We start from the raw sequence: 16,591 nt of genomic DNA on the forward strand, positions 1-16,591 counted from the left end.
ATAATCACCTTTCCTATCCCAGAGCTAGTGAATCAGAATCTGCATTTGAACAAGATCCTCATACTGTGTGTGCACACATTAAAGTTTAAAAAGCATTTCCCTACACCACCATCACTCTCATAATGCCTTAGGCTTCCTTGCCCATTACCCAGCCCATCATTCTTCCACCAACTCTCCAAAGCGTTGACTGAGCTCACTGGAAGTGAACTCTCCTGTTTCCCTCAATCTCTTCTCTGAGTACCTCGGTCATTGCCTTGCATTAACCAATACCTAGTTATTTTCTGAAGTCGGCACTTCCCCTTCGGCTCAGCTCTCTCAAGAAGGAAGGAGATTTATGCCCTTACACCATGAATACCTTAGGTGAGGAGCAGGGTTAGGTCCTTCTTGTTCCCCATAGCTACCATCAAACCATGACTCACTTGACCTCATGTACAGACTCTCCTATTTTGAGACTTATGTCTTTTCACCATGAGGAGAAGTGGGAATGAGGGTGACGGAGGGGCTAGATCTAATATAACCTAGGTTACCGTGAGGGTCGTTGGGTACTCTGGGGAAGAAGTGCATGTGGGTCCCAGGCTTTTGCCTTTATTGTGACCCAGAACGGAGGGGTAAGACATTGCCACAGGTATTAGGAATTGAGAGTTTCAAACTATACAGTGCAAAAAGCAGAAGCAGCAAGGGCCGTTTGGAGAAGCTGAGGGCAGCTTCCTATCATCCAACACACATGAAGATACTGGCCTTGCTAGTAAATTATGCAGCACAGAAAGGCAAGGGGCTGTTCAGAGAAAAAGTGGCAGGGACCATTCAGAGAAGCTTTCATCATCCAAACCATTTGGAGGTACAGGCTCTGATAGTTGCTCTTAGACTCAAGACAGGGCTAAACTGGGATGGTCACTCAAAGGGAAACTTATGACTAAGGCAGGCAGCCTAATAAGGCACCAAATTTAATTTCATTTTTTCCATTATACTCTTGTTCATTAAAAAATGTCACGACCACCACCACCAACAAAAAACAACTTTGACAAGTGACTCAGAATCCCTACTTACCTCTTCCTAGTCCAACCCGTGCCCTTGAATGAGCTCGAGATCTCTGTGGAATACATATTCTGTGGCCTCTGGCTCCTCAGTTTCTTGTCTTTTCTCTCTCCTACCTTAACCTTGGGCTTTGTCTTAATAAAAACTACTTCGCATTCAGAATCACAATTTCAAACATCTTACTCTCTGAGCATAGACTCTTGCTGTTTCTTCCTTCTGGAACTCTCTCCATTCCATACTTCACCCTTTACTCTTTAATTTTACTCACCATGAAGAGCTCCACTGTCACTTCCACAGGAAAGGGCTCACAAACCTTAAGTCCTTAAGTTCTTTTCCTTCATAATACCTCAATGTGTAAATACCATGCAATTTTTGTGGTTATTTAATTAATGACTAGTCTGTAAGTACTAAGCACGAAATGCCTGGTTGTGCTCACTGTTTTTCCCCTGTAGGTCTTAGCACCTTGCTTGACACTTAGCAGGTGCTCCATAAATGTTTGATTACTGTAAATAGAAAAAATAATGTAGAACATGAATTCCAGCTGAATAGCACTTTCTGGTACTGTCCAGCTCGTGGTCGAACCCAATGAATGGATTTGAAATCAAGTATATATGCCCTTGTGTTATTTATTTTCACCAAAAATATCAACACTTACCCTTAATAACAGTCTGTTTCTCTCCTGGAACGTTTAGCTCTGTTCCATTAAGGTAGCAATTAGCAGTAGCAATCTTATTCTAGAAAAATTCAGTGGGTGCCCAAAGAATGTGTCCAAACTACTGCCCTTTGATATGCTTCCCTTTTGCCCCTTGTAATGAAGATTAGTTGCTGATTTGTGAGTGTAATGAAGATTAGTTGCTGATTTGTGAGAAAGTAAGAAATACATAAAATTATAGTACATCACAACATTTAAAAGAAATAGGCACCCTGATATAAATTGCAGTGGTCTGCTAACACCAACCAGAATTTGTCTCTAGTTAAGGTTTATCTTCTTTCACAAAATTGTTTAATCACTCCAATTCTTCTTTTATGACTTTTTTCACAGTTCACTAATTATCTTAAAGGAAGAGATCAAATTACTTCCTTTGCTGCTCCTATGTTCATTAATCTGTGCCTCTGTAGTTAGTTAATATTTTGCTTTCCTTACATTTTTTAATGTATATTTTTTCTTTAATACAGAAGTTGTGTGTTTACAGAACAATAATGCATAAAATACAGGATTTTCATATACCACCCTTTTATTAAAACCTTGCATTGGTATGGAACATTTGTTACAATTGATGATAGTACATTTTTATAATTGTACTAGTAACTATAGTCCATGGTTTAACTTAGGGTTCACTCTTTGTAGAGTGTAGTTCCATGGATTTTTTAAAAAAATTTTTATTCTATTACTGAATACACAATCCAACATTTCCCCTTTTAATCACATTCAGATATATATTTCAGTGCTGTTAATTATGTTCACAATGTTGTGCTACCATCACTATCCATTACCAAAACACTCCCGTCATTCCAAATAGGAACCCTGTACTTTTAAAGCTTTTACTTCCAATTCCCTATCCCCACCTCATCCCCTGGTAACCTATATTCTAGATTCTGATTCTATGAGATTGCTTATTCTAATTATTCCAAATTGTGATATCATGCAATATTTGTCCTTTTGTGTCTGGCTTATTTCACTCAACATGATGTCATCAAGTTTCATCCATGTTGTTACACAAGGTTGGCTCAACATAAGAAAATCAATTAATATAATATACCACATTAAAACAATGAAGGGCGAAAAGCACATGATCATCTCAGTTGATGCAGAAAACGCATTTGACAAACTATTAGCACCACTTGTTGATAAAACCTCTTAGAACACTGGGAATACAAGGAAATTTCCCCAACATGATAAAGGGCATATATGAAAAGCCCACAGCTAACATCCTACTTAACGGGAAAAGACTGAAAGCTTTCCCTCTAATATCAGGAACAAGATAAGAATGCCTACAGTCACCACTGTTATTCAACTTTGTACTGGTAGTTCTTGCCATAATAATTAGGCAAGAAAAAGCAATAAAAGGCATACAAATTGGAAAGGAAGAAGTAAAACTTTCCCTATTTGCAGATGACATGATTCTATATACAGAATATCCTGAGATACAAACAATGAACAAGCAGAAGAAGAAATCAAGAAAAGTTTCCATTCACAATAGCAACTAAAATAATCAAATATCTAGGCATAAATCTAACAAAGGGATACAAAGAAATTGTACACAGAAAACTGGAAAATATTGCTAAAATAAATCAAAGAAGACTTAAATAAATGGAAAAACATTCCATGTTCATGTATTGGAAGACTAAATATCATTAAAATATCAATCCTACCTAAAGCTTGCCTTTCTTTTATAGTATTTTTCCTTTCATCCTTCTGCCTGATTCCCATGGGTTTCCCTCACTAACATTCTGGGGTATTTGTTTCTTTGCTTTCCATATTTACATCAGGGCTCCATCGATCAAGGGACTCTCATTTATTTTTCCAAATAAACTTAATGTCTAGCATCTGATTTCCTGTTTGATTAAACTTCAATCTACTTCTTACCCAACCTGTTCTTTGAGGTTTGGCTCTCTTCTGCAATTAATAGAAGAAATTAAAATTTCTTTGTTCAGTGGAATCATATTTTGTTTCACCAGATTTTTCTGAATGAGTAAAATCATCTTGCTACCAAGTATTTTAAAGGTACAAAATGCCATTTTTGGGGGGAGAGGCCATCTTTCCATCAGAATGTGTTTTAAGCATTAATGACATTGTACTATGTTAACTGAGTAAGCCTTCCTTTGAGCTTCTAATCTTTGGGAGAAGTCAAAATGCACTCATGAAAATAAACTTCAAGGTAACAGAATTCAAATTATTCATATGTGAAAAAAAGACTATCATTTAAATATGCCTTGTAATTTTTTAACCAAAATGAATCTCTGTGAACATATATTTCATTAGATTTTAAATGCAATTGTATAAATAATTGTTTACTTTTGAAAGAACATGCTTTACATTTTGGTTTTTATTTTTTTAAAATAAATGTTAAATCACAAAGATTATTTATTCCAATGTCTTGTAAAGAGATTATCAAGATACTTCCTGTCTAAACAGTGAATATGCACCACTTACAAGCTTTATAGTTACCGAATAAATTTAGTGAAGATGCACATAGTTAAGTTAATCATCAATAAACTGATGAGCATATAACTTAGGTGAGTAAATGCAGATCAACTTCCCTTGGAAAACGTAAGCCAAAGGACTATTCCCTATTACAAAAAAATGTAGTGAATAAATGACACTCCCCGTACTGAATGTGCTAAACAAACAACAACACTTTGTGATGACTATAACCTTGAAACTGAGTTATATACCATAGAAGACCACAATAAAACATTTGTAGTTTAGAATAAATTATAGAGAGTTACGATCCTCTTATCAAACAAACTAATACTGGTACATAGTAAAATTAATTGCAATATACAAAAGTGTATAGGTTATACTTGAATAGGACCTTTACACAGCTCAGCTAAAGCTCTTTATTTTTTATACCTTTGTCAGCACTGATTTGTAAGTATTCTTAAGTATTTTTCCCTTACCTAGTGCACTGACTTCTCAAAAACATTTTTTCCAGTGGTTTTGTTTTCATTAAATGTTTCCCCCCCCCCACTGTTTACCAATGAGATTCGGAGACTAAAATTCTAAATTCAGTTTTAACTGAGGCTGAATCAATAGATAGCTAGATAGATAGAGATAAAATTTTCCACATTATTAAATTTCCTGGTAAGTATATAAAGGAGGATGGGCTAAGTAGATATATATATGTTAAAGATTAAGGTTTTATTTGGCTGCAAGATCATTATGAATGACTTTATCAAGGCTCCTATTAATGAGACTTTTCATTGGGTGACAAATTGGATTCAATCAGTTGTTGAAATCTGGGATTCTGAAAGTCCTTTTTTTCTGGTACTTGAGTTCAAATATAGGATTAGTATTAGTGATAGCAAGCAACTAGGTATGCAAACAAGTGTTAACAGGTGGTAGTATAGAAAGAGAGCTAAACTGGGAATGCAGAGGAATTATATATCATTTAAAAAACAGGATTCTAAAAATGTCAGCCAGAAGTTTCTGGAATCTATTGAAAGTCATATAGCCTAGAGAAGAAAAAAAAAAAAAAATGCCCATGGAGTAGTTTTTTTTTAATTGATTTACTGTGTGAATTCTGATTACCATTCTAGCAGCATATAATGTATCAAAATTAAACTCTTCTAGGTTAATTCAGGAAGAAAAAGAATCTACAGAATTGCGTGCTGAAGAAATTGAGAACAGAGTGGCTAGCGTGAGCCTGGAAGGCCTGAATCTGGCGAGAGTCCACCCAGGGACCTCCATCACTGCCTCAGTTACAGCTTCATCTCTGGCCAGTTCTTCTCCCCCCAGTGGACACTCGACACCAAAGCTCACCCCACGAAGCCCTGCCAGGGAAATGGACCGGATGGGAGTCATGACTCTGGTATGAAGAGGTGTCCAAAGAACCTTTGCCCCCTTTGAAATTCGGAACACCGTGGCTGACACTCACAGGATGCTTATTCTAGTCTAAGGGCTTTCTGTGCATTTGCTTTATTTATTACACAACAACCCTATGAGGGAGGTACCAATAGGAGATGAGGAAGCTGTAGCCCACATAGGTGTAACTTTCACAAAGTCACTAGTAAGTCAGTGACAGGAAATGATCTAAATATCACATTAGAAATCTGAATTGCTTAAAACCAGAGAGTAAGTTTTTATTGATGTCATTTTGATGAAGCAAATTGTTGATGATAGTGCTATACCTAGTGAAATAGTGTTGTTGTAATTTTAGAACATACAAAATAAACATAAAATTTATAAGAAGAGATATAAAAAGTAGTAGTGGCAATTTCCCAATTTTGCTTTAGAATTTTATGTCCACATTTCACACTTCCTAGAAATCTGCATTTCTATTAAAACTTAAAACTCTAAATTTGGGAGAACCCAAATTTCTCAATGAGAGAAAAGCAAAGGGCCCCTTGCTAAAATAATGTAGGAATACCTCTGGAAAATATACTTAGAATGACTACTGACTGCCAGGATGTTTTGTTATTTCATCTGATGTTAGCACTGACAGCTTGAGGGCATTGTCTCAGTGTAAAGCAGAAGTAAATGAGGCTTCAATGGTATGAATAAATTGCCCATGTTCATACAGCTAGTAATTGGTGAAGCTAAATTTTTTTTAATAATCTGTTTTATTCAAAAGCATTCACTATTCTGTGTTTTTCTTTGTGATTACCTGGAAATATATTGAAATGACAACAACGAGGACTAAAATATTCTGAACTATAAAATACTGTTTTCTTAATAGGTATTAAAACTGCATAATTAAAATGATAAAATTTCAGTTAAAAATAAAACAATTTGGGGTCAGTTTACTTAAAATGCAAATAGATCAAGTAATGGTTTATACACTGTAAAATCTAGCACAAGTAAATGCAAATAGATCAAGTAATGGTTTATACACTGTAAAATCTAGCACAAGTATAATAAATGGAGAAGAAATTAATAATACTAGAGAATGATCTGAAGTATATATATTGTGTTTATCATCAGAAGTTAAGAGGCTATTGTAAAAGTACACATTGCCTCTATGTTTATGCATAGCATATGTGAATAAAAAAGTTTAAGTCATTGTCTAAATGACATCTTTAAATATTTTTGCAATAATGTCTAATCTGACTAAGAAATTATAAAATTATCTTTGTTAGGAATAATTTATGTATATATATGATGCTGCCATCCCCAAAGGAAAATGTCTTACAAAGCATTAAATTTATGTATCTTCAAAACATTTTATTTTCTCTTAAAAAGTCCTGTTTACATATAGAAGTATAAATATTTTTTCTTTAGTTTTGAAATTAAGAATTGAAACACAACATTATTTACATGGTGGGGTAACAATTTTTATTTCAAAACTCTTTACAAATATTGTACTGCCATGTAATAAAACCATACGCAAATAACGGCCAAATTAAAAAATAATATTAAGAAGAAACAATGACTTCTTTAAGCTTTTGAATCCTCTACTCATTACTCATTTCCAGAACTGCTGTTAAACATATTTTGTTAATGGGCAGTACAATAATCAGAACAATGATAAACATATCATAACTAACTCCACCTGGATACACAGAGAACTGTTTAAGTCAATGTACTAAGATAGATTAACCCAATATAAGCCATTTTTAAATGTGCTTAAGTTGGAAATCCAGGAACTATCCATCTGATTTTATTGATTAAAAATATTATTGTCTCTGGTTTACTTTCTTCATATATAATATATGGTACAAAATATTAATAGACTACTTATTTCCAAAGCTGTAGTAAGAATCTTGGACTGCAAAGAACTATTAATTAGCATTCAAGGCAGTGGTATTTGGTTACTTCTTACTACTATTATTTCGTAACATTTTTACAGCATAATATGTTGTCCTTTTAAAGTGCTTCCATAGACATTACCATCAGAATCCTTGATAGAGCTATTGTTTGTATAATAATAACATAATACATTTATAATCATTTAGGTGTGATTTTTTTGAGTGTGAAAATGCCAGTGCTCTCCTGATTTTTTTTTATAGGTCAATGGTAAATAAACATTATTACACTGTAATTAGAGTACTGAAAAATATTTAGGATGTTTCACAGAGGGTAAAAAACAAATCTTAACTGTTCGATATCTGAGTCAGAGAAAGAAGAAATGAAACCCTGGAAGTCTATAACACCTAATAAAATTTTGCCACAAAATTCATTACTTTTTTACCACAATCAATTGTTTATTTTAATTAATTTTATTTATCAAAAAATAAATAAAAAAAAACATTTCCAGATAAAATAAAGTAACAGGGAAAACAAATATCCTGATATGACTTCATTGCTTCCAATATGCTCCTACCATACCACAAAAAAATTAACAAGCCATAGTCATTCCTGAACATCCCCATATCATTAAGATTGCCCTCAATATCTTATCTTTTTATTAGATTATCAAATTCGTTATTGTCATAGTGGAGCACACGTAGATTTTTCTTTTAGCTATAGAAAATATTGGAGGAAAACACTTCACTAGATAAAATTCATATTTGAACATTCTGAGGAGGATCAGAAATTCTAGAGACAGAAATTAGAGACCAAAAGACATTGGATTGTATTTTGTATGTTTATATATTTTGCAAATATTGTTTTTGTCCTAATAATAAAGCATACTCATATTTACTTTCATAGTACAACAAATCCATCAATATAGACAGCATGCTAGCAATATCTAGCTGTAATATTGAGTGGGATAAAATCAATCCACTTCCCAGTGACAACAAAATATGAAGTATAATGGAATAGTTTAGCAAAATATTTTGCCTATGTTTGATGAATTAACAAAGCTATTAAATGATAAGGTTCATCTTGAATCACAAAGAATTAGCTATTTCTTATAAAAGAACATTTGACAGGAGTGCAGTAGTCTCAGAAACAATTGCTATGCTGATGTCAGAACTGCTGCCAAGGTTTGGGGGATGTGGGGTGGTTATGGTGCCAGAAAGTTTGAGAAATGAGACCTAAGCCAAAGAAGACCTACGGCTCTGCATAGGTGTGCGAAAAGAGAGTGTTTATAAACCCCATACATGTGCATTGGAATCTTGTTCCCATCCGTATTTTCTTGGGAAGATGTAGTTGCCATGCTTATTTCTGGCTAGCTCACTCCGTGTGTGTTTTATGGTCACCAGCGTTTATGCCCCCTATCCTATGTAAGTACCCCGGCCCCATCACGGGGGCATTCCCCCACACATGTCATCCAGGCGTTCTCCCTCTAAAGTAACTCCCAGGAGGCAGGATTTCATAATGATTGAAAGAAATTTATTCAGAAAAGAGAAGAAGTGATAGTCACGGTTTTAGATTCTGTTTAAATGTAAAATGTTCAGATGGCAATCATTAATCAGTTCTGTTTTATGTTATTTTTATTACTGCCAATCACAGCCAAGTGATCTAAGGAAACATCGGAGAAAGGTACTGTAAATAATTTTTGTATGATTACTAGTTGATATTGTTTTTTTTCTATGAAATCTTTAAAATGGTATTCCCTCTAGTTTAAGTTTTATTAACATAAAAAATGAATATTAAAAAACATTTATTTGTTAATGGATTGTTTAAATATTATCATCAGAGCAAATGTCTCAAAATGAAATTGTTTATTCTTTGTGGGGCATTGATTGGATTATGAGTACTAAGTTTCCTGATTTTCCACAGGATATTTTACACCTTGGTTAGTAAAATTAGATAACTTAATATGAATACTAGAACAATGATGCTTTTCTGTTGGAATTGAATAGAGGGAGAATAAATATGGGATATGAGTAATAAAACGGAATCCAGTTCTGATTCACATGCTATTTGATTCTGATGCTATCTTATTGGATAATTGAAAACAGCAGAGCATGGTCTCATAGGAACTCAGGTGGGAAAAATTGCAAAGGTTCAACTGACTATCAAGGATATAAATCTGGATACAGTAGTGAGCATATGCACAAACACTTCTGGAACCAGGTTTCTTAAGTTTATTGAGGGAATCTATATTATGTTTACATGGCTTAGATTGATGGAAGGTTTTTCTTTTCCTGAGTCATTATCTTACTTAGCCTCTTCCCTTTGACATTACCAATTCTCTCAACTGTCAGTTACCACATACAATGACCATACATCTTTGACATCCCCCACCATCTTGAAAGGACTATGGCAAGAATCTAGAAAAAAATCTGAGTAGATAGTGTAAAAGCAGGTTGGTGGATTTTAAAAAAGGAGCTTGAAGGAAGGTCCCGTACAGAAGTACAACCTCAGGGAATTCAGGGCGTAAAGAGATCATGGAAAGAAAGATCACAAACTAAAAATTGTTAAGGAGTTGCATACATGATTTTATTTACACTCAAAAGAATACATTAATATGAGTATTGTCATGTCTGTTTTACTGATGAGGAAATTTATTCTTAGAGCAGGGGAGTAACCAGCCCATGTCATTGAACTAAACAGACAAATTGGGATTCAAATCCATCTCTGACCCAAAGTCCACCTCCTTCACTTTGTTTTTATAGTGTTATTCAAAGAAAGGGTTCATGTCTGGGGTTTTTAAGAGCTGAAATTTGGAAAGTTGGCATAGTTTGGCTGGCATTGGGGGAGAAAAGATGAGAGTATGCCACTAGTAGGTATTTTATAAGAGGATGTTTCAGAAGCACACATCTGGAAGCAGAGTTATCACACTTAGCAGAAACAATCATGAGAAACAATCAAGATAGATCGTGGGACTGTGAAAACATCATCACTTATTAGAAAAAGTTGAGAAACACGCTTTAAGAGTCCAGATGGAATGCAGGTTTAGAGGGTTTTAAATAGCATTGCATCATGTTGAAAGCAGTTCTTGTAAAATACTCTTTTGGTGGCATTATGCTAGTTAAATTAGAGAAGATAATCCTAGTAGGACACTTGCCTAGCCTGTTAGATTGTGTGATAAGAGTAGATATAAACAATTCAGTAAGTTCCTCCAATGCATGAGTTTTTACCATAAACATATTTATGCTGAATAGCCTAATATAGAAACAAACAAAAAAAAAACATTTCCCCACGATGCAGCTTTAAAATTTTTGCTTTTGCCATACTGAGAACTTTTTTTCATGAGAATTTCTAGAACCATCTATCTTGTAACTGTGTTTTCCACAATCTCTCTCTGTATATAATTTCCATACACAATGATATCATGGGAAAATGGCAACATCATTGTGAAAAATATTTCTCTACAATTAACTTGATGGTTGAAAAGTCTTATTTTAATATAGCTCTATAGCTCTCTGACAAAATTTACTGAATTCTCCTGGACTCTGAGCTGAATTGTTCTTAAAAAAAAAAAAACAAAAACCCTCACCCCTCTTCATATCATCTTCTTATGAATGCCTTTGTCAGTTTTCCCATGGTTAGTAGTGAAATGAAACAACTTGCTAGATTATGTACTACCTTTTTAAATTCTCACTTTAAAAATTAAGTTTTGTTTTCTTATAAGCTGCAACCCATTGTTTTAAAACACTCTTCAATATATTACCCTAGCCTCATTAATATTCAGGAAATTTACCTCATAAAATTATATTTACCAACTTCTCTTCTCACTTCAAAAGTCCCCCGCTTAAAAGGTGTTTATCTTACAAGAACCTGACTCTGCATGAAACCTTTGTGTGCCTATATGTGAATTGGCTCAAGTATCTTTTTGTAAAGATTTTACTTTCTGATGTGTTGAAATGAATTCCAGAATAGCTTTTCCATAGTCATTGGATATTGATCTATGGTGCTTACCTACTCTTAATATTTTTGAATAGTGGATCTAGGTTTTTTAATTTGAGGTATCTTCACTTTTAAATAGCTGCAATTATTCACATTCTTTACGAATGTGACTTCATATATATATATATATATATATATATGTAAGACCTATGTGCCCCAAATATTTTTGATTGTTTTGTATTAGAATTGTTCAAATAGCCTTGCTTTTTTTTTAAATTAAATTCAGTTTTACTGAAATATATTCACATACCATACAGTCATCCATAGTGTACAATCAACTGTTCACAGTACGATCATATAGTTATGCATTGACCACCACAATCTATTTCTGAACATTTTCCTTACATCAAAAAGAGTCAGAATAAGAATTAAAAATAAAAGTAAAAAAGAACACCTAAACCATCCCCCCCATCCCACCCTATTTTTCATTTAGTTTTTGTCCCCGTTTTTCTACTCTTCCGTCCATACACTAGATAAAGGGATAGTGATCCACAAGGTTTTCACAATCACACTGTCACCCTTTGTAATCTACACTGTTATACAATCTTCTTCAGGAGTCCAGACTGCTGGTTGGAGTTTGATAGTTTCAGTATTTACTTCTAGCTATTCCAATACCTAAGAGATGTTCTCTATATAGTGCATAAGAATGTCCACCAGAGTGACCTCTCGACTCCATTTGAAATCTCTCAGCCACTGAAGCTTTATTTTGTTTCATTTCGCATCCCCCTTTTGGTCAAGAAGATGTTCTCAATCCCACGATGCCAGGTCCAGATTCATCCCCGGGACTCATATCCTATGTTGCTAGGGAGATTTACACCCCTGGGTAAATAGGCGGGAGGGTGGTGAGTTCACCTGCTGAGGTGATAACCTTCCTTTTTTGATTCTTACTGGTTTCAACTGAAACTGTAGAAAGATTGCATCTGAATGTTTTTTGTTTGTTTTTTCTTTCTTTTTTTTTTTACTTCTAGATTGCAGTGGTGGAAGAAGATGGTCGGGAGGATAAAGCAACAATTAAATGTGAAACTTCTCCTCCCCCTACTCCTAGAGCCATCAGAATGACTCACACACTCCCTTCTTCCTACCACAATGATGCCCGAAGGTAACTCTCCTTGCACACTTCTCGTTATATGTTCTTCCAAAAATATCTGTCTCCTTTTCAGAGTTGTACAGTACATTGCTTAAAAAATTATTTGAAAATTTTGATTTGAGAATAAATCTCCATTAGGATGTTGTTGTCTTCTCTTTCCCCAATATCATTTGTAAAATAACCACATTTCTATTCTGAATCAAATATTTAATTTTGAAATTAACTATATATTTTTAGTATTGTTACTCGTCAATATTTGCGAGAATAGCTCTTCTATTTTTTAGTGGATATTTGCTATATTTTAATAGGCTAGAGGAAGGACTTGTGAGGAAGGATAGCACCAAAAAAAACCAAAGGGATTCCAGGACAAAAGTATAAATTTGGCCCATACTGTAAGAGCAATTGGATCTGAGAAGTCCATGATTGCACCTCATTTATTTCAGCAGACAGGGTCCATGTCTGCTGCCAGCCATAATAGTTCCTCATGCAGAAGGTTCTGAGGAAAACATATTTATTAGCCAAAAAATTAAAGGAAAAGGTAAGTCTACATGGGGAAATAGTTCATTTTTCATAGCAACTCTTCACACTGCCCTATCCATCTGCCTAAAAAATTGCAAGTAGATATCTCTAATAATTAATGACATAAACAAAATCTAAGCATGCAGTTTACCTCTTAAATGTATGTTCTCTTACTGTTTTATCAATTGAAGTGTCTGTGGACAAACTGTTCATGTCTTATTATTAAGACATAATGTCTTAATGATTAATAGTTTATTTAAGAATGAATCTATCTTCTAAATAGTATGTTTTACAAGTAATTTTGAAAACAGAGCTTTCTGTGCTACAAACTTTTTTTTATTTTCAATATCTAATGTAGAAAAAAAAATCCAATTTCAGTATATATATTTCTTCATCCTCCAAGTAAAGAGTAAATTATATTTTACTACATGAAAATTATTGCTTTGTAGTTTAGGGAATGTGAATTCAGTTTAATTAGGATGAATAAAATTTAAAAATTCATCATGGGATTATCAAATTAACAGCTATAAAAAATTATAGTCAACAATATTTATTGAGCCTCTCTTGTTAATCCAGTTTCAAATATATTGACAAGGATTGAATCTAGACTAAATGCTTGGACATCATTTAGGTTTATCAAGTACTTAAAAGAATACCTGAGAAGTATAATTAAGAAAAAATATATAGTGATCACTAGGGTATATGTTTTGTTGCTTCTAGATCCTGCCAAGATAATTTAGAATTAAATGAATTAGGCTCCAAAACTGAGAGAAAGATGGATAGAGGAAAATTCAGTAAAACAATAGGCTAGAATAACAGCTTGAACTTTATTACTAGATATATTTATATCTCTTAACAAAGGTCAGTATATTTAAGATTAAAAGACCAAATAAACTCTATAAATGTAATAGGTAGTAGATCAAGTCCTAAATAATAGAAGGCCATTTACCATGGAGTTATTAAGCTAGCTTATGTTCACTGATTAGTTGGAGATTGTACAAAGGATAGGGAAAAAAAAGCAAAATTAAATTTGGAGGTTTAGAGCTCTAAAGCTGAGAAAAGTACACGTACATTTGCTTAAGAAAAAATGTGGAAAGCAAGAGAGGAGATAACATTCAAACTCTACTTTTCCTCCTTTTGTACATTGTGCATGTTGTATCAAAATGCCAGGTTTGCCATATTTTGTGTTTTGCAGTAGTTTATCTGCCTCGCTTGAGCCAGAAAGCCTTGGGCTTAGCAGTGCCAATAGCAGCCAAGACTCTCTTCACAAAGCCCCCAAGAAGAAAGGAATCAAGTCTTCAATAGGACGTTTGTTTGGTAAAAAAGAAAAAGCTCGACTTGGGCAGCTCCGTAAGTATGATGTGTTTGACTTTCCACTGCCACTCATTTTAGTCACTTCCCAGTGCTCATCTATTTTTTTTTTCTTTTCTTTTATTCTCTTTCCACCTGAAAAACTTTCTACTTTATTGAACTTTGTAAGTCCAATTTAGTTTGGAAAATGCTTGACAAACGTTATCATGAAAGAATATTGTAAAACTTTCCATGGTTTTAATTTCTCTGTTACTAACAATAGCTAAAATTTATTTAATGTTAACTCTGTGATAACTATATGAGGCAAGCGTTATTACTGTTACCCTTATTTTATTGATTAGTTGAAAAATTATTTGAGAAGCCCAGAAAAACACTAAAAGAATTTTTTTTAAGTCAGAAGAAAGCTTTATGATATGTAGGGTGTAAAACGACAAGGTTTCTTTCTTTGAAGCTACCACAGCTTCCCATTTACATGCTCTACAGCATGGAGAGGGGGGAAAAACAGGGCAAGCAATAGGGATTGTGTTAGAATTAGTTGTTGTCTGTGACTAATAGATAAAAATATAGATCAGTACATTCGAAATGACTCTAGGCATGTTTATTTAGTGTGTATATGTATTTATATGTATTCTATATTTAACTCACATTAATCATTTATGTATCTATATACATTTATATACACATACACACAAATATGCATGTATGTATGCACAAACATTTGCCTGATATAAAAGAGAAATGTGAGATTTCCTAATATATATTGGGTTTTTGATTGTCTTGTTTTTATTTTGTCTTCCTATATACTTATTATTTCTTCTGAAATCTTTTTATAATCTTGGTTTTTTTAAATTATATTTTGGTTTTTTCCCCTCTTCAAATTAAGTTCAATTTAGAGTTTAGTTACTGGTAAAGGATTTAGCTCCTGTCTACAATATTAATTGCTGAATGAGTGATACAATTTTTTGGTGCCTTCTCTGGTTTCTCAAAGGAATGATCATTCAAAAATAAGGCCCTAACCTCCAAGATTTAGTTTTCTACCCTGGAAAAGAAAAAAATTCTTCATATTATATACATTTTTGAAGATTTAGGACTGTAATATCAAAAATGCCTTTCCTGACTTCCACAGTGTGAAGTCTATACAAAGCATCAGAAGCTACAGGAAACTGATGTGCAACCTGCTGCATGATGAAATGTTATTCAGCAGGAGAATTAAGTCCTCTTTTTAGTTATATTTTTCAGGAGAGGAACCCCTTAGGCTGTAAAAAAATATATTGTTGCATAAGAAAATAAGAAACCTGATTAGTTTTTGGATATAAGATATACTTGCCAATATATCATTTGAACATTTCCGTTTTATCTTTTTTTGACAACCAGTTATAATCTTTACGGCACCATGTTATTTATCATTTCCAGTATATTGCAGTGTAATTCACAATGGTGTGGTTAATTATTTTTAAATATTTATCTTGCCAAAATTGCTATCATTTTGTTTATTCATATTTTAACATATATGTTCATGTTAGGTTCTAAAATTTATTTTTGATTTAAAAATGCATTTAATTGCTTTATTAACTTAGATTTTACTATGTTATTTTATATTTAACTTTGATGAGAAATTACTGAATCATTAGGAATTTTGACAAGACTATTCTGTCAAAACCAGGGTATCCAAGGTATATTTTAAAGTCCAGAAAAATATAGAGCCTTCTAGAAATCTTGCCTTTTCCACCCATTTTCAGTGACTGGTTGTTTTAGGTCAGAGCAGATGAGAAGGGAATCAATTGCAATGAGGGCCTTACATCCTTATCAAACCTTCTCAAAGTCAGAAACCAGCAATAGTTATTTGAAATCAAATTAAAAGCTTGGGAAGATTTTTAAGCCTGAGCAATTTTGCTCTACTCCATGGAACAACAGAGGTAGAATGTAAACAATGCCAGAGTCAGAAGTGTAGTGAGAACTGCAATGCTGATGATGAAGACAAGGACAAAAACTATAATTCTGGGGCTACCTGAAAACTACACTGGGGAGTTTACTTCAGGTAAACTCCATAGCTCCTGGAGAAAACTACATTGGGGAATGGAGAAAAGAAGAGTAAAATATCTTTGTTAGAAATAAGACTTGAGGAAATAAAAACATAGGCACAAGTAGATACATGTATCAGAAGTAAATGATGCATTGCACCACTGCTACTTTGGACATGGGGTATGGGTTCAGGTCTACTTTTGACCTGGAAGGTA

At 33.6% G+C, this 16,591-nt stretch overlaps 1 protein-coding gene across 29 annotated transcripts in view; it reads left to right on the plus strand.

Annotated features, from left to right (window-relative positions):
• Window positions 1-16,591, plus strand: part of PPFIA2 (PTPRF interacting protein alpha 2) — a 531,438-nt gene that overhangs the window by 428,839 nt on the left and 86,008 nt on the right. For all 29 annotated transcript variants that reach the window (XR_005218603.1, XR_005218602.1, XM_037848402.1 and 26 more), the window contains 4 exons: window positions 5,330-5,567; window positions 9,095-9,124; window positions 12,406-12,536; window positions 14,239-14,393. Coding sequence is in view for 27 of the 29 variants with exons in the window: in XM_037848402.1 (XP_037704330.1) it covers window positions 5,330-5,567; window positions 9,095-9,124; window positions 12,406-12,536; window positions 14,239-14,393 (554 nt within the window). In the remaining 2 variants the exon portion in view is untranslated. The remainder of the gene's footprint in view (window positions 1-5,329; window positions 5,568-9,094; window positions 9,125-12,405; window positions 12,537-14,238; window positions 14,394-16,591) is intronic.

Source organism: Choloepus didactylus, chromosome 8, assembly GCF_015220235.1.
Source record: "Choloepus didactylus isolate mChoDid1 chromosome 8, mChoDid1.pri, whole genome shotgun sequence".
Classification (NCBI taxonomy): domain Eukaryota; kingdom Metazoa; phylum Chordata; class Mammalia; order Pilosa; family Megalonychidae; genus Choloepus; species Choloepus didactylus.